Here is a 19,381-nt window from a genome sequence, read left to right as displayed (position 1 = left end):
GAGCTTTGGATTCCCTGTTCTGTGATTGCTTTGGAAATGCGTCTGACTACGTCATCACATACCTGTGGCCTCAAGGTAAGTTTGGAATTGGATTACAAATTGCCTTCATACCATATTTCATGCGCTGAAATAAAAGATCCCAGAAATGTTCCATATGCACAAAAGGCTTATTTCTCTCCAATTTTGTGCACAAATTTGTTTACATCCCTGTTAGTGAGTATTTCTATTTTGCCTAGATAATCCATCCACCTGACAGGTGTGGCATATTGAGAAGCTGATTAAACAGCATGATCATTACACAAGTGCACCTTGTGCTGAAGACAATAAAAGGCCACTCTAAAATGTGCAGTTTTGTCACACAACACAATGCCACAGATGTCTCAAGTTGAGGGAGCGCGCAATTGGCATGCTGACTGCAGGAATGCCCACCAGAGTTGTTGCCAGAGAATTGAATGTCCATTTCTCTACCATAATCCGCTTCCAACAACGTTTTAGCGATTTTGGCAGTGTGTCCAACCGGCCTCACAACCACAGACCATGTGTATGACGTCGTGTGGGCGAGTGCTTTGCTGATGTCAAAATTGTGAACAGAGCGTCCCATGGTGGGGTTATGGTATGAGCAGGCATAAGCTGCGGACAATAAACACAATTGCAATTTTCAATGGTCATTTCAATGCACAGATATACTGTGACAAGATCCTGAGGCCCATTGTAGTGCCATTCATCCAGCCTCATGTTGCAAGGATCTGTACACAATTCCTGGAAGCTGAAAATGTTCTTCAATGGCCTGTTTTCTCACCAGACATGTCACCCGTTGAGTATGTTTGGGATGCTCTGGATCGACGTGCACAACAGTATGTTCCAGTTCTCGCCAATATCCAGCAACTTCGCACAACTATTTTAAAGAGGAGTGGGACAACATTCTACAGGTTGCAATCAAGAGCCTGATCAACTCTATGCGAAGGAGATGTGTTGTGCTGCATGTTCAAATGGTGGTAGGATCTTAATTTGACCTGTACTGTCACAGCAAAATAATTCCGCAAAACAGGATTTGAATGTTTAGTCCATAATGTTGCATTCTCGGTGGTTAGCTGTCCAAAAGTAGGCTTCATGGAAAGTGCAATACTGTCGGGCTCCCGCAGCGGTCTAAGGCACTGCATCTCAGTGCAAGTGGTGTCACTTTAGTCCCTGGTTTGAATCCAGGCTGCATCACATCTGGCTGTGATTGGGAGTCCCATAGGGCGGCGCACAATTAGCCCAGTGTCGTCCAGGTTTGGCCGGGGTAGGCCGTCATTTTAAATAAGAATTTGTTCTTAACTGACTTGCCTAGTTCAATAAAACAAAATCTATATAACCGTGTGTTAATGTGGGTTTTCAGTGAATGGATGCAAATCACAAAGCTCATCTACAGGAAAATTATCAGCAATAAAAGTGTGATCAAATGACATTTGTTATAACTGATGGAGATGAGTGTAGGTCTATACCTTATATTCATGCAGCAAGGATGTATGGTACCACAGAGAACTAAAAAGAACACTTATTCTGAAGCCTGGTGTTCCCATGACTATAAAAACACTTTCCAAGACACTTTCTTAAAATGATACGGGTGTTATTATGAATTACCAGCTCTTTTGAATTCAAGACCGCTGCCAGGTGTATATGTGAATTATCTTGAAGATCACTGATATTTTGCCACATTTTATAAAGATATCTGTTCATTGAATGTACTTAGAGAACTACCTAAAATGATCTAGATTTGTGTTTCAAAACCTCACATATGACCAAGAGGGACATGAGGTGTAGTTTGCTTTGCCCTACATGACATAGTAACGCATTGCTGGTTTTCTGAACTCATCAAATAAAATCTTATATTCAAATTACAATTAAACCACTGCAATATAATATCTGATATGTTAGCAAAGAAAATAAAGAGCATGTTGTACAAATGATGTAACTTTTTTGTGTTTTACAGTATTCCATAGAAGAAGGCTCAGAGACATCTGTCTAGTCCAGGCAGTGTTTGTAGTAGTTTAAAGAAGGTGTCCAGTAATAGTGGGTGTGGAGTCGGTTGCCATGGTGAGGGCACATTACTACTTAACTCAGTGCAGGGTATTAGTGGGTGTGCATCCACACAGGGCTCACCTCTCTGCCCTCAACACCAGGGTCTCAGTCTAGGAAGAAATAGAGGCAATGCCATGTTAGTGAGCACCAGTCCGAGTAAACCTTCTAAACAAGACTAATACATTACTTTGTCCATTAACTTATAGAGAACGGAAATGTGTCTTTACGCTCACAATCCAACCCATGTCATATGATTTTTGGCCAGACACTATCAGATGCGTGTACTACAGATACTAAGACAGAGGGGCGCTGTTTGACGCTTTCTCTGATGAAAGATTCGGCCTCTTGCAAATTGAAGGAAACTTATGAAACACGGCTAGACAAGAATGAGAAATCATTTCATTTTTTTTAATGTTGACTGGGTTCTGTTGGCATCCATGTTTCCACGCCCCTTTGTAGGCTGAATGTCATTACACTTATGGTGTTTGTAAAATATATCCCTTTCCGTTCAAATGGCAGGTGCACAATCCACTCTTTCGGATGCTGGACTTATTTCAGAGTAGACAAGCGTACGCAGGGAACCTACTTAACCTTCTATTTAAAAAAATATCCTGTTAAAAAATAGAGACCCCATGAATAACACGGTATAATTCACACTCTGGATGGCACATTAAGTGATAATGAGATTGAATGCAAACACTCTAACAAGATTTTGAAATTAATTTATGATTTACTTGAACAGGGAAATATCTCAAACCTAAGCTGAAGCATTTCATGTATTGCACCATCATAATTATATAGATCAAAATCCACCTTCCATCGATTAAGGTTCATAATGACTAGGTTAAAAATCTGCCGATGTGCCATTGAGCAAGGCACTTAACCCAAATTCCTCCTGTAACTCACTCTGGATAAGAGCATCTGCTAAAAGACTCAAATGTAAATGTATATGTTATGGCCCCCCTAAACTGGGTATGTGCCCCACCTTGGCCACTCCATTGAAAATGTACTGGACACACCACTGATCAGTGGTTAAAGTGGAATGAAATAGGTACTGGTACTCATTTTGGGGGCTGGAAGTCTTCGTTTAGATGGTGGTACTCATAACATAATAAAGCCAATAGCCTATTCTATATCAGGTGCCAGTTCTCAATCTATAGACAAATTGGAGGTGGACAGCTCCAGCCCACTTCAAGCACTGAGTATATGCAATAGTCTTTACTTACAAGAATAATTACAATGTAACATAAGGTTTAACTGAAACAGAGAGGGATAGGAACTGTTACCTGGGCATCGAGCTTGAAAGCAGTCTTCTTGAGGTCTTGCAGTGCCCTCTGCATGAATTCAAATCCATGGCAGTCCACACAGGGACGTCCTGCAAGACAATGAGACAAAATACAAAAATAGTGTTCAGTATCATTAATTATATATAGGTTACTGCATTTGTGAAAACAAAATCAATATCTGAAGACTTTTAGATTTACAAGTAATACCTTATATGCTGCTACACTTCATCAATCAATGGCTGTTCTCAATTGGTAAACTATCGATTAGGCAATCAAATTTGATTTTGTGTAGGTCTAATAAATCTTACATTTTTTCTATCTATGCACAATAGTCATCAGCACAACAGTAACAAACGCTCATTGTGTGTATTTGCAAAAAGAACAAATACAATAAAACCTATTAAATAAAACCACTTACTTTCGGCAGGTATTGCCGTCCCTGTCTCCTGCTCGCCAAAACCTGGCCTAAAAGACAGCAGCTGCACGGCTAAGAGCAGCATCACCGCTTTCAAATAGCCGCTCGATGCCATACTGCGGTGCATCATGTCCAGAGGAAGACCTGGCAAACGGAGAGAGCGAATTTCAGCTTTTGAAACTTTAGGATAGGCAGCTATCATATTACGAAGCATTGGTAGGCTAGATGAAAACGACTGTAGGCTATGTTTGCTCAGCGAAAGACTCACTAGGGGTCCCAAGTGACGCAGCGGTCTAAAGCACCGCATCTCAGTGCTATAGGCATCACTACAAACACCCTGGTTTGAATCCAGGCTGTATCACAACCGGCGGTGATTGGGAGTCCCATAGGGCGGCGCACAATTGGCCAAACGTCGTCCGGGTTTGGCCGGTGTAGACTGTCATTGTAAATAATAATTTGTTCTTAACTGACTTGCCTAGTTAAATAAAAGTTCAATTTATAAATAAAAAAATATATGTTTACATAGGCCTACTGTTTTACCCACTTCATATGCATATACATACTTAATTTTATTCAAGGCTCATCCTATATAACTTACTGTAAATATTGTCTATTTCATCCTATATAACATATACTGTCTCTTTCACACCATTATATAGGCCTACATACACATATATATAGATGTTTATATATTGAACCAGGGACCCTCTGCACACATCAACAACTGCCTCCCATGAAGCATCGTCACCCATAGCTTCACAAAAGCCGCGGCTTTGCAGAGCAAGGGGAACAACTACCTCAACCGCTCAGAGAGAGAGACGTCACCGATCGAAACGCTATTAGCGCGCACCCCGCTAACTAGCTAGCCATTTCACATCGGTTACAGAAGCATTCAAATCTAGGCCTACTCACTGTGTGTGATAATGAAGAGACGATTCTGTTGAATATGAATTCGATGGGCAGAAAGCGCATGCGTATAAAACCCTCTGTAAATTAGGCGAACGGATTGTCCCTCCCGAAAGCACGTAAAATTATGCTAAATTGTTTTATCCATTGCAAATGAAATGTTGGCCTCTGGTTCGCTATGTTGGTCACATGTCTTATAGGCTAATTTAATCACAGCACTAATTTTAGCATCTTTAGTTGCATAACCTTAAATATGTAAAAAAATGAATCACTAGCCACTTTAAACAATGCCACTTAATATAATGTTTACATACCCTACATTACTCATCTCATATGCATATACTGTACTCGATACCATCTACTTTGCATATGCGACATACGACATTGCATATGTCGTTCGGCCATCGCTCATTCATATATCTTTATGTACATATTTTTCATCCCTTTACACTTGTGTGTATAAGGTAATTGTGAAATTGTTAGGTTAGATTACTCGTTGGTTATTACTGCATGGTCGGAACTAGAAGCACAAGCATTTCGCTACACTTCGCATTAACATCTGCTAAGCATGTGTATGTGACAAATAACATTTGATTTGGGATACAGTAATTGTTGTACAATAATATTCCTACAGGCCTGTCTATTTTAATAAATTATTTAGTTGCATAAGTCTAACACGCGAAATGAATGGTAAATAAATGCAATGCTGTTGTACACCTCAAGTGTTCTGTAAAGTAATTATTTCAAAAGGCCCTGTAAAATAATATTTTTTGAGGACAGGTAAGAGAGAGGTGAGTTTATTTTGCTCTCCCCGATATGAACATGTGGGTGGGTCCTAACAGTTCTGTTTTCTTAGGTAGCCTGTTAAAATGCCCGAACTCAATACACTTCTTTTTCCAAGATGGCGTCGATGAAGGACAGCGACACCGGTCTGTGGCTCCATAATAAACTAGGATCAACAGACGAGCTTTGGGCGCCTTCTAGTATTGCTTCACTCCTCACCGTTTCAGTTATCGACAATATACGGTTGTGTTTTTCGAGTTTGTCGCCTCCAGTTAAGCTAAAACTCTTGCTAGGGATGCTGCATCTTCCCAGGCGGACTGTTGACGAGGTGGGTAACGTTACGCGAGTTGATATGACTGATTGAGCCCTAGGTAGCCAGTTTAGATGGGATTATGCAACAGGCAGCCTTGACCGAGTTTCTAGCTGATGTTTCCTGAGCGGGAAGTATAGTTGTAACGTCAATGGACACCATGTTTACAAGCTGTTTCAAATGTACACTTAGCTAGTTAGCCGCAGATATGGCGATGCAGACAGTCAACATCATTACACAGTGTTCTCTACTCAAGTTAAACCATCGATAGCCAGCAGTCCGCATCGATCGCTTCCTTGGTTAGCTAGATAGCTGCTAACGTCAGCGGTGTAGGTAAGTGTCTCCGGTCTGGAGGTAGCTAACTATCGCGGCTAGGCTAATTCTGTCCAGTCGTATGTTTTCTGTTTTGTTTACCTAATGCACATGCCTTTTTTTCATAAACACCACGTTAGTTAGCTAACCTAAAATGTAGCATTGGACCTGTTTGTAGTGTAGTCGTATTTGTAATCTGATTTGTCTGAGAATCATTGAAATGCTGAACTTGTAAGAGTTTTGTCAATCAGGTGGTTTCGCTTTTTTTTAAAATATATTTTAGTTCACCTTTTGTTTAACCAGGTAGGCCAGTTGAGAACTGCGACCTGGCCATGATAAAGCAAAGCAGTGCGACACAAACACAGATACACATGGAATAAACAAACCTACAGTCAATAACACACTATAAACGTCTATATACAGTGTGTGCAAATGAGGTAAGATTGGGGAGGTAAGGCAATAAATAGGCCATAGTGGCGAAATAATTACAATTTAGCAATTAAACACTGGAGTGATAGATGTGCTGAAGATGAATGTGCAAAGGAGCAAATAAATAAATAACAATATTGGGATGAGGTAGTTGGGTGGGCTATTTACAGATGGGCTATGTACAGATGCAATGGTCTGTAAGCTGTTCTGACAGCTGATGCTTAAAGTTAGTGAGGGAGATATGAGTTTCCAGCTTCAGTGATTTTTGCAATTCGTTCCAGTCATTGGCAGCAGAGAACTGGAAGGAAAGGCAGCCAAATGAGGAATTGGTTTTGGGGATGACCAGTGAAATATACCTGCTGGAGTGCATGCTACTGGTGGGTGCTGCTATTGTGACCAGTGAGCTGAGATAAGGCGGGGGTTTACCTAGCAAAGACTTATAGATGACCTGGAGCCAGTGGGTTTGGCGACAAATTTGAAGCGAGGGCCAGCCAACGAGAGCACACAGGTCACAGTGGTGGGTAGTATATGGGGCTTTGGTGACAAAACGGATGGTACTGTGATAGATTTCATCCAATTTGCTGAGTAGAGTGTTGGAGGCTATTTTGTAAATGACATCGCCAATGTCAAGGATCGGTAGGATAGTCAGTTTTACGAGGGTATGTTTGGCAGCATGAGTGAAGGAGGCTTTGTTGCGAATTCTAGATTTAATTTTGGATTGGACTGCCAGGTAGTGCCATTTTGGAGGCCGTAACCAGCGAGCTAGCTAGGTCACAATTCCAAACTAGTGGGAGATGGCCTTTGGAATAGTTGTTGCTCTATTTCAAATCAGCTATCAACAGTTAAACTTTCTATTAAGTTTTGTTAAATCAATCTCAACTGGTCTACAACCGGTGTTGTAAACCAGGTGCATTCCATAAAATGTCTCGATTGCTTTGTTTACCCATTCTACTTCCGTGATTAATACCGGTAAGCGATTGAATTAGCTACATGTAGGCTATACAGTTAGACTTGTCACTTCCATTTTTTATGACCATAACAAAATCAGCATCTCCTGTCATACATTATCTCTAAAATGAGTCCAAAGTTCTTTGCACTCCTAAGTTTCATCCAATGGAGTTGGCTCTGGTTGACATTCTGCACCACAGAAGCTGTAGCTTCTATGTGCGATTGAATATACCTTATTGTTCATTTACATGGAAATTCATTTTGTGCGATCAGAATACAAATACACAAAAACACTGGAAAGTTAATAGGGCTGCGTTTACATAGGCAGCCCAATTAAGATACTTTTTTCCACTAATCAGATTTTTATCAGAGCTGATCTGATTAGACCAGTTAGTGGATAAAAGATCAGAATTGGGCTGTCAGTTTAAATGCTGTCTTTTTCCCCCTTTTTTTTTGTTTTTTAGCTTAACGCACACATTCACAATCCCAGCAGCCTTCTGTCCGACCATATATTGGGCCTATGTCCCACTGTTCAGCAGCCTGGTGGCTGATGTAATGGAACTTGCCTTGCTCCTATTCTTGCTGAACAGTGGGACCTTATATCTCCTTCTGGAGGACAGCAGCTCAAAACATTGGACCAGATTGTGTGCAGGGTTCTCTATGATGCGCCTTGCCTTGTCCATCTATGATGGAGGCCATGAAGTCCCCTTTACTGCAGCCTGCTGAGCTTGGAACCTGGGTTTAAGGGCCTCCCAATGATGGCCTTGTAAGGCAATTGACAGCCCACCATACCAGGCCAGGAAACAGAAAGTCAGTACACTCTCTATATGGCAGGAGTAGTACAGTGGCGGTCGGTGCCGTTTATGATGAGGACATTTTTATTTTTATTAGTTTGGCCTTATTTCTATTACAGCATATTGGATGACTGCCATTCATATTCCATTCACCATGATCAATGTCAAATTGATAGGTTTAGGATACTACATGATACAACATTTTCCCCTATACCCATCATGAGGTTGCTACAACCTAGACAATGAATGAAAGTTTACAACGTAGGTGGACATAGGTCGAGAGAAATGAGGTGACAGACAGTGAAGCATGGACAGACAGTGACACATTCAATACTGCCTTGCACACTCTTGCGTGCATCTAGCTTACCTAGGGTGTAATCATTAGTCCAACAGGTGCAAACAAGAGTTTCTATTGGACAGATTCAGGTACGTTTATCCCCGTTTTGTTCCGTTTAAGAAACGTTTTCAGCTGAATCGGTGGATTGAATACACCCCTGATCACGTGTAAACCCAGTTCACTTTCATAGCAGCCACATTGTATTCCTTCTGGCATCTATGCGCTCGCCTCCTCTCACCTTTTCCCTTCGTTTGTGGACTTCAATGCATCAGCTGTATGTGACCAGCCGAAAAAAAACTTTCCAAGCCAAACCATATGATAACCGCTAAACACAGCCTACATCGTTGTCACCACTAGTAACCGGAAGGTTGCAAGTTCAAACCCCCGAGCTGACAAGGTACAAATCTGTCGTTCTGCCCCTGAACAGGCAGTTAACCCACTGTTCCTAGGCCGTCATTGAAAATAAGAATTTGTTCTTAACTGACTTGCCTAGTTAAATAAAATAAAACAATATTAGCTAAAGTAACCATAGTCAGCATAGCTAACAGAACTAAAGCATTAGTAAACCTACTTCAATCATGCAGTAATGTTAGTCTATAGTCAGTAAGCAGTTTAGCGCTTACACCAGCTGGCCCCGGTGGATATAAATGAGTAAAACCAAAAACTTACCAGTTCCAGTGCTGTGTTGGACAGTCATAGCATCCATCTGTTTGGGTAGGCTAAACTAGCTAGCTACATTTGCTAGCTAAGTTCTTTAAAAACATTTTTTTTTATTAATTTGTTCAAAAGTGTTCATCTATTGTCTTTTTCCTCTCTGAGTCAACTACTCACTGTTCATGCTGCAAGAGCTCTGATAGGTTGGCGGATGTTCTCCGGAAGTTGTCATAATTACTGTGTAGGTTTATGGAGTGGGGTGAGAACCATGAGCCTCCTAGGTTTTGTATTGAAGTCAATGTACCCAGAAGATGACGGAAGCTAGCTGTCCTCTGGCTACACCATGGTGCTACCCTACAGAGTGCTGTTGAGGCTGCTGTAGACTTTATTGCAAAACAGTGTTTTAATGAATTATTTGGTGACGTGAACATATTTAGTGTAGTTATCAAAAATGTTTAACTTTTGGAACGTTTAAATTGTATGAAATTCACTGAGGAGGATGGTCCTCTCTAGCCTCCTCTGAGGAGCCTCAACTGGTGGTGTAGTTGGCGAGTGTCCAGGTGTTATATAGATATCGATATATAGATACATATATTCGAATTCCGTTCCCTGCTCTAACCTCCATATCCACCCTCTGCCCCTACACACCCTGCCCCATGGAGATTCTAGGTTCAGTTTATTTCCATACCTTGTTCTATACCATTTGTATAAACTGCTTAAGGCCTACTGTGAGCCATGCATGCATGTAAAGCCTAAAAACACATTACCATTCCACAAGATTGGACAATAGTTTTTGAATCTTGCCCTCCACACTTCCACAACCTCCCTGACCCTATCTGTGCAGATGAAGGAGGCCCTGTCCGAGATCATCCAGCTGGCCACGGTGGACTCTGAGCCCTGGGTACTGATGGTGGCAGACATCCTAAAGTCCTTCCCTGAGACGGGCTCCCTCAACCTGGACCTGGAGGAGCAGAACCCTAATGTACAGGACATCCTGGGGGAGCTCCGGGAGAAAGGTGGGTACACTACCATATGTCAGGAGTCACTAGTCAAGGGGGAAAATGAGAACAGCAGGAGTCATTGAGGTTCATGGTTCTAGCGTTGTCACCGGAATGAATGATTTAGGAAAATGTTTTTTTTGTTTTGTGCCTATTTCAGATAGGATACATTTTCCAGCATGTTGGTGCTGCTCTACAATCACCTGTTGATTGGTCGTGTATCAGAGTGGAGAATAGTTTTTTGTATTCAGTACATGAGTGGTGAATTGCTGAGCTCTAGACTACTTGTCATTATGCACTTTTTATTTATCACCTGTGCACATGTATGTAGAGGTACTGGTTGGTTATAGCATGATGCAGACAGGCATGTGTACTAACAGCTTTCGCTTGCCCTTTGGGGTCTAGGTCGAGTTACTGTAAAAACACGTGTCAGCTGCTGATGTAAAAAGGGCTTAATTAAGCTTTCAAGATCCATTTAGAGATGTAATAAACAAGAAAAGAAATGCTTTTGATTGCTCTCCTCCCTGCAGTGAGTGAATGTGAGGCGTCAGCCATGCTCCCTCTGGAGTGCCAGTACCTGAACAAGAGCGCCCTGACCACGCTGGTGGGCCCACTCACGCCCCCCGTCAAACACTTCCAGCTGAAGAGGAAGCCCAAGAGTGCCACGCTCAGGGCAGAGCTGCTGCAGAAATGTAAGATAAGACACTTCGCTCCATCCAAGGGTACATGACAAGAGTCTAAAATGGCCACCTCGTCTCTTCACCTCAATCTCCGCATCTTCATCTGGGGACAAATGTATCGAATGTCTCAGATTAGTAGTGCTGATCTGGGATCAGGTCCCCCTCCTGTCCATTTACTGTTATTAGTGCAGATGAGAAAAGGAAGCCACTTTAGACTGTTGAAATGCCTCCCTGTGTTTCAAGTCTCCTCTCCTTTGTGCTAATTTTACAGAAAGTTGAATGGTCTTTTTGTCACATTGATGAATGGTCATGACTCATGTTAATTGCGGCACTCGCTGGAAAACAAGCATGAGCGTTTCTTATTGGACAAGTTAATGTAGTCCCTCCCTGTTTGTCAGTTTTCTTCTGTCAGGTGCCTAATGAACCGCACCCTTGGGTGTATTCACTAGGAGCCTAACGGAAGCAAAACAGGGTGAGACGAGGAAGGACCTACTGGAATTGGTCCATTTGAACATTTTATTTGAGTTTTAAAATGTTTTCTGTTGCTAAATGTTATGCTACAATGTTCACTGATTTAATACACCCCATTGTCTCATTGTTATTGTGTTTTCAGCCACAGAGACGGCTCAACAGCTGAAGAAGACAGCAGGAGTGCCTTTCCACGCCAAAGGAAGAGGCCTGGTCAAGAAGATGGACACCACCAGTGAGTTTGACACACTTCTTGTTGTTGTTAAGACTAAGCCTATGAGCACTTATACCATTTATACCAGGGTTTAGCCTGTAATTGAAATGAATAGCGCAAGAGATGCTGCTACAGCGCCTCAATCAAGTCATTTGTTGCTGCTGGAGTGAAACATGCTTTTATTAGCACAATCATTGTGGAACAATTCTAAATGTAATTGTGTGTTAAAAAAAACTTTTGATGGCAACGATTCCACATAGCTACAGCAAATGGCTTCCTGGTTGTGTAGTATGGGGACCCCAGGAAACGCATGCTCCAAAAACACCAAAATACCTCATTTTAGAAACGGAAAAGCTCTCAGTATTGTGATGCAAGGTCTTTTAGATGTTGTACACATTAAATTGTTATATTTGCAATGTTCTATTCCATTTGTTGCACACAAAAAAACATATCCTTTAATTGTTTGAAACCTGAACATGTAACTGTATATAACAGGGCATGTCTTACCTTCAAAGTATCCTGTATCCAAAATCTGACCAAACATGGAGGCAATTATTTTATAAAGACTTCCATATGCCAATGAAACCAGTAGTCTATTTCTCTCATGTTCTATTTGTTTCTTTCAATGTCCAGTATCCAAAAGTAGAATCCTGGTCATATTAGCAGCGCGTGTGCAGTGCGCTTTTGACAGTGTTTTCCCACTAATTGCATTATGGAATGAACATTCGCGTGTAGCCAATTGCCTTGTGCAACTGGATTCTGGAATTCCTGACGGGCTGCCCCCAGGTTGTGAAGGTAGGCACCTCCTCTACACGGATTCTCAACATGGCCCCACAAGGGTGTGTCCTCAGTCCCCTCCTGTATTCCCTGTATACCCACGACTGCGTGGTCTCAGAGTTCAAATTCCATCAAGTTCACTGACGACACGACAGTAGTTGGCCTGATTTACCAACTACAACGAGACAGCCTACAGGGAGGTGGTAGGCACTCTAACGGTATAGTGCCAGGTAAACAACCTCTCCCTCAAATGTTAGCAAAACAAAGGAGCTGATTTGTGGACTTCAGGAGGAACCAGGCTGGACACGCCCCCATCACCATCAACTGGGCCGCCGTGGAGACAGTCAATAACTTCAAATTCTTCAGCGTACATATCTCAGAGAAGCAGAAATGGTCTAACCACTGGGACACCGTAGTGAAAAAGGCACGACAGAGACTCTTAAACAGGATGCTGAAGAAATCCCGCCTGTCTCCGAGGGCCCTCAGTGTTCAACAGGAGCACCATCGAGAGCATACTGTCGTGCTGGGTCACCGCCTGGTGCGGAAACTCCACTGCCGCGGACCCCAGGACTCTTTAGATGGCGATACGTGCAGCTGAAAGCACCAGGTGTCACAGGAAGGCCAAGAAGATCATCAGGGACCCCAGCCATCCAAACCATGCCCTGTTCAATCATTCAGACGTGGCCAGACTGGATAATAGTTTCTACCCTCAGACCATCAGGCTGCTGAATATCCACCACTAGTCAGCTATCTGCTCCAGCCTCCCCACTGCTACTCCCACATGGATATTTTCCCCCAACTACTTCCCGTATGGACATTTCCCACCGTCAATGGTCACTTACATTACCTGCTGCTCCCCCACCCCTGCTTCTCCTGCTATGGACATTCCCCCTTACCCCAATAGCGTGCATCACTGTTGCAGTTGTTAATGTGTATATTATGTATTTTTGTACATATTTTGTTTTTATTTCACTTGGTCCCCACACCCCCCTCAATGGTTACGTTGCTCTCCCTATGGTCTTTATTCTGCCTCCACCCCAATATGTTTTTATTCATCACTGCTACAGTTGTGTATATAGTGCCATTTGTTTGTTTTTTACTACCATTTGCATAATTTTATTTCCCTTAGTCCTGCATCACACTTGCAACCCTGTACATGTGACTATTAAACAATCTGTATCTGTGCATCGCTGCACTTTATAATGTGAAGAAATTATAGTTAATCAACTTAAGCTAAATGTTCTGATCTGTCGCGTCAGATTCATTGCTTTTTAGCAGGTTTTTTAAAAGTATCTTAGGCCTACTGGTTGTATGAATTTGGGCTCCATCGCCCCACAACTGCCCCAGTGTCTGTTTTGGAATAGGACATTTCTTTGTCGCACAGAACGACAAGCTGACAAATAGAGTAGTTCAACTTTTCTACTATGGGAGATAGTAGATTGACATACGCTAGTGATTTTGCTGTTCGTTACTCGTCTTGTTGGCTGAGGAAAAGTACATGTGGACAGTTATTCTAGCATCTTCAAATTGCATCCTTGAGTTGCATGTTCGGTTCAGATGAACTACCATACTCTAAATGTGATTTTCTGTCATTTTGAGCACTGGGTGGACGCCCTAATCGGGTTACACACCCAATGCAGTCTGGTAAATTTCTCAAATGTCCGGTCAATGTAAATGCTGCCAGTCAAATGTCTGGTCAATGTAAATGCTGCCAGTCAAATGTCTGGTCAATGTAAATGCTGCCAGTCAAATGTCCGGTCAATGTAAATGCTGCCAGTCAAATGTCCGGTCAATGTAAATGCTGCCAGTCAAATGTCCGGTCAATGTAAATGCTGCCAGTCAAATGTCTGGTCAATGTAAATGCTGCCAGTCAAATGTCTGGTCAATGTAAATGCTGCCAGTCAAATGTCCGGGGCCACATTTTCCTACCGGAAAACCTGATTAATACCCACTGGTATCTGAGTGGTTGCTGAGATCATGTTATCATGTTTTCTACCCTTCCTTCCAGCACCCCTGAAGGGGATCCCCAAAGCCCCGTTCCGCAGCCCCACCACCCCCAGCATGTTCAGCCCCCCCAGCAACCGCACACCCATCGCCCCAGCACGGACACCCCTGCGCAAGGAGAGGGGGGTCAAGGTGACTAAGGGGGCTTAACAAGTGGCACGGGCTGTGTCCCAAATGGCACCCTATTCCCTACATAGTGTGTGTTCAAATGTGTCAAGAGAAGCTGATGCACATTATTCTCTGTTCCCCAGTTGTTAGACATCTCAGAGCTGGATATGGTGGGAGCTGGTAGAGAGGCAAAGAGGAGAAGAAAGACTTTGGGTAACTGCCTTTTCTATTCCCATCTATCCCTCTCTAGCTAGCAGTCTTCACTGTTGCTCACCATCCTTCAGACTCACTGACTCTTATTAATGATTAATGATCACTTAAACCACTTATGGCCCTGTCTCTGTGTGTACAGAAACCGAGGCTGGGGAGAAAGCTGCCAAAGAGGAGGCTGTGGTGGAGAACGCTACACCAGACTATGCTGCTGGACTGGTATCTACACAGGTAGGAACACTCACTCACTCAGCGTCATTCACACACACTCACTAACTCACACAATGTAATGCAACTTATACAGAGGTATTGACCCACTTTTCCTGTGTTTCAGAAACTGGGTGCGTTGAACAACGAGAGTGCTCTGCCGTCTACGAGCTACCTGCCGTCTACCCCCAGTATGGTCCCCTCCTCCTCCTACATTCCCAGTTCAGAGACACAGCCAGGTGAGAGAGACGCCTACAGAGCTGTTACTCCGATCTCAGGGTAACCCTCCATTTGGCTAGCCTGGGTATCAGTCGGTTTGTGCTAACATTCCACTCCTTGTACTCCAGACACATTTTCTGTAGTTACTCCTATCCAATCTTCTCAGATTGGCAGAGTGATATAGCGATTGTTTCATGTCGATAACTGGGTCTTCATTCTAGCGAACGCAGGTGGTTTGGGACGTGACGCCCTGCAGTCGGGTCGCCAGCCTGAGGAGTCAGCCACGCCTGTCGCTGCCGCCACCACCACCCTCCCGGGCCAGTTCAAACAGAGGACGCCCATGTACAACGCCAGCAACACTGCCACCAGCCCCACCGCCCCCGCCTCGCCCAGCACGCCAACCAGCACCCCTGCCAGCAGCAACGGCCCCCCGGCCGCCGCCACCGCCACGCAGCCCGAGACCCCCACCACACAGCCCCCGACGCCCACGCCCCAGCAGCCCCAGCCCAAGAAGAACCTCTCGCTCACGGTGAGTTGGCTCAAGGCATCATTGGGACTTCCAATATCCACACTAGTATTCTACTTAGAATTAGGCATTATATTGGGTGAGCGTTCTAATCTGTACTACTTACGATGTGAGACTGCTATGCTTACATACAAACATTAACTGTGGAGATTGTAGTACAGTATGTGGTAGTTTTACCTACCTTAGTGGTGTGTAAACCCCTGCACCACTGTGTGTGTAACCCCTGCACCACTGTGTGTGTGTAACCTCTGCACCGCTGTGTGTGTAACCCCTGCGCCACTGTGTGTGTAACCCCTGCACCACTGTGTGTGTAACCCCTGCACCACTGTGTGTGTAACCCCTGCACCACTGTGTGTGTAACCTCTGCACCACTGTGTGTGTAACCTCTGCACCACTGTGTGTCTAACCTCTGCGCCGCTGTGTGTGTAACCTCTGCGCCGCTGTGTGTGTAACCTCTGCGCCGCTGTGTGTGTAACCTCTGCGCCGCTGTGTGTGTAACCTCAGAGAGACCAGATGTATGCTGCTCAGGAAATGTTCAAGACGGCCAACAAGGTTACCAGACCAGAGAAAGCACTCATCCTGGGCTTCATGGCTGGATCCAGAGGTACTGTACTGCTTTCTGCAAAATACTCCCTGATTTTAGTCAAAAGTAATAGCTTTTTTCAATGGATTATGAATATTCCCTGGGGTATGTCCACCTTGTCGTATACTGTGAGTTTAACGTACTAGTAATGTTTTAGTAATGTGTTCGACTGGGATGTGGATATGTGCAAGCCCTCTGGTGGGGGTCGAATCTAAGCCTAACTGGCTATTTACTCATGTGTACACAAACACACCTTCCAATACTCTTACCCTCACTGCTAGTTGAAAATGTCTGACTTCTACCATATTAGCACACATCTCTAACTGATCTATCCCCTCCTCCAGGGAACCCTTCTACCATAACACTCTAGAACAGTGGTCACCAACCTTGTGAGTCAAGATCACTTTCGCAGTCAAAAAGCAAGCTGAGATCTACTGCTGAGATGTATTTATTTTACATTAACCTCACGCAAACAGTTTTGTAGGAATGAGGTTTGGGCAGTTGGCCCTAACACATTATCACAGCATATTGGCTATATGATTGGCCTGCCAATATTGTTAATAATCAGACCATATTATATTTCAAAACTCGAGCTTTGATAACATAATGGATCAGTTGGTTTAGCACAAAATTAAATAATTAGCTTTTTTATTTTACTGGACTGATGGTACCTGCATCTGATAGTCAGCGAGGTCAAATCACGACGTCAGTGGTCTTCAGGTCGAAAAGTCAGAGCTCTAGAAAGATGCCTGAGTTTCTGACTTGGAATTCCGAGTTGGATGACCATTCAAAATTATTTTTCCCAACCGCCTCTCACGGTCCCTGCTCTCCTTCCTTTCCTCTGGTGAGAGTGACCAGAGAGAGGGGACACAGTCTCCCACCTGATGGCGAAACTCAAGTCGCATTGCATCTGCCTCATGCACAAATTCATGTTGTTACTATGACCAGAGAAAGTTAAATATTCCTTAATATTAAAATCGAGAGCAGAGCAGAGCTATCGATTCTTGGCTACTCATTCATTGCAGCTGCAGCCCAAACGGAAGAACGGTGAGGCGCATTTTGTAAGTGTTGAATAAAAACAGCGACATTGCTGACTATAAACTTAACCATGAACGCAGTCATGGAAACAGCAGCTCTTTGCTGTATTCGTTGACAGTCTCTCTGTGCTGATGGTTTTAAAAGTTATTTAATCTGACGTTGTCTAGTAGCCTATTTAACTTGGCTGTGGCCAGGGTCATGGAAGCTCTGTAGCCACAGTGATTTGAGCTATCCGATTGGGCAGCGCAGTAGGTGCACTCGATTTAGTCACAGATTTGCCGGTCCACCAGTGGAGTTTGTCTCATGGGAACACTTTGCTTACACGGTGAGCAGGATTTTGAATCAAGTGCACCTACCGTCAACTGCTCACCACAAGCGCAAGCCTTTATCGTTCATGGGCTTTCCTACAGAAATATTTGGTGATCGACTAGGAATGCCTTGAAGATGCCTCGATCGCGATCGACTGGTTGGCGACCACTGCTCTAGAATCTCTAACTGATCTATCCCCTCTTTCTCCAGAGAACCCTTCTACCTTAACACTCTAGAACATCTGACTGATCTATACCCTCTTTCTCCAGAGAACCCGTGTCCGGAGCAGGGGGACATTATCCAGATAAAGCTGAGTGAACACACAGAGATCCTGCCCAAGGCAGATGGCACGGGCAGCACCACCATGCTGGTGGACACAGTGTTTGAGATGAACTACTCCACAGGACAGTGGACCCGCCTCAAGAAGTACAAACCAATCACCAACGCCTCCTGAGGTGGCTGCTGGCCTGCCTGTCGGGACTAAACATACATGCATACATACATACATGCATGCATCAACACACAGACCAAATCCTCCTCTGGTGGACAGGGACTTGTCACACACACACACACACACACTTGTGCATACACATGGGCCAAATTCAGTGCGTGAGGGGCTAGGGAGGATTGCGTGGGAGGGATAGGGGGTACAGGTTAAGGGGGGTATGGCTCACTCTTTCAAAGTTCCTGCATTGACAGGCAGGGGTATCCTCAAGACCCCCCCCATTGGTTTGTGTTTCTGTTTTGTTTATATGTCCCCTCAGATTCCTGAATGTTTGTTAAGGGGAGGGGTACAAAGTTGTACCTTATTTTGATAAGACAACTGTTAACACTTGCTTTACTATTAAAGGTACAAGCATGCCACACTATGTCAAGAGAACGTCGTTATTACAACTGTCCCTGTTTTTCATTGTGAGAAGGTAATTAATGGGACGTTTGCAGCTTCCTACTTTCTGTCAAAGAATGATTTGAAAAGAACAAAGAAAAGAGCCTGAACGCATCAGAAAAATGTGACCGATGGGATGATCTGCTGTTTCCTTTGCCCTGTCAAGTTCTGATTTGGAACATTCTGGAGAATGCCGTTTTTCCATCCTTACCAAGAAGGGAAGAAAATAAAATGAAAACATGTTCAGATTCCAGTGTTTAACAGAAGTCCTTCAGAACATCTCTCTCCTGACTAGGATCATGATGATTAGGGTAAAGGTGGTCTATGGTACAGACGTACCGTTGACAGCTTCGTCCACACTGATCTGTTGGATTACTCTTCAAGACAGGAAGTTCAGGCAACTAGCATGACGACACCTGTCGTAAGACAATGCAGTCGCACTGGTATTTAGTACAGTATGAATCAGTGGCGGCTTGCCCATTAGGGTGTTGGGGGCGGCACCGTATGGTCCCAAAAAAAAAGTGTGTTTAAAACAGTCAATTGCTGTAGCCTTTATATTTTACAGTTTAAATGTGTTCCAAACTATTATTTCAGTTGGCCTCTTATTGCTTTGAGGGGGGCATGTTTTAGCATCCAGGACCGCTACATTAGATTACATTGACACCTAGCGGTTCTGAGAAGAAATACACTGCTGCTTTAAGTCTATTGCTCCTCCTGGGGCGTTGAGCTTGAACGTCCTGGCTGATCTGATCTAACTCCATTCCAACAGCAGGCAGTAATCATGGTCAACAGATGTGAAAATTAATGGGATTTTGGCGCCGACAGGCAGCATCTCGTGGTGGGATTAGCGGCTGTGAGTATACTGTATATGTCATTACAATCTGAAATCAGGAATAAAGTAACCCATGATCAATACAGC

The 19,381-nt window shown here is 43.7% G+C and overlaps 2 protein-coding genes across 3 annotated transcripts; one reads left to right on the top strand and one right to left on the bottom strand.

The window, feature by feature from the left end:
- Positions 1–1,592: 1,592 nt before the first annotated feature.
- LOC109906167 (neuropeptide-like protein C4orf48 homolog) lies at positions 1,593–4,826 on the bottom strand. The gene is made up of 4 exons (XM_020503803.2): positions 4,675–4,826; positions 3,766–3,906; positions 3,348–3,436; positions 1,593–2,171 (listed from the first exon to the last, which is right to left on the bottom strand). The coding sequence occupies exons 2-4, from the start codon at positions 3,890–3,892 to the stop codon at positions 2,139–2,141; spliced, it is 249 nt and encodes an 82-aa protein (XP_020359392.1). The 5' UTR covers positions 3,893–3,906; positions 4,675–4,826; the 3' UTR covers positions 1,593–2,138.
- A 652-nt stretch (positions 4,827–5,478) lies between these two features.
- On the top strand, positions 5,479–18,710 carry LOC109906422 (negative elongation factor A). Of its 2 annotated transcripts, none has more exons than XM_020504109.2 (11): positions 5,479–5,779; positions 10,080–10,251; positions 10,764–10,925; positions 11,527–11,616; positions 14,381–14,508; positions 14,628–14,697; positions 14,837–14,925; positions 15,029–15,140; positions 15,342–15,649; positions 16,151–16,250; positions 17,846–18,710. In XM_020504109.2, the coding sequence occupies exons 1-11, from the start codon at positions 5,570–5,572 to the stop codon at positions 18,028–18,030; spliced, it is 1,626 nt and encodes a 541-aa protein (XP_020359698.1). In that variant the 5' UTR covers positions 5,479–5,569; the 3' UTR covers positions 18,031–18,710. The 2 variants fall into 2 exon arrangements, with proteins under 2 accessions (XP_020359698.1, XP_020359699.1); XM_020504110.2 differs by lacking the exon at positions 5,479–5,779 and adding an exon at positions 5,870–6,094.
- The last annotated feature ends 671 nt before the right edge of the window (positions 18,711–19,381 follow it).

Source organism: Oncorhynchus kisutch, linkage group LG16 (assembly GCF_002021735.2).
Source record: "Oncorhynchus kisutch isolate 150728-3 linkage group LG16, Okis_V2, whole genome shotgun sequence".
In the NCBI taxonomy this organism is placed as follows: domain Eukaryota; kingdom Metazoa; phylum Chordata; class Actinopteri; order Salmoniformes; family Salmonidae; genus Oncorhynchus; species Oncorhynchus kisutch.
This window is presented reverse-complemented; position numbering and strand designations above follow the sequence as displayed.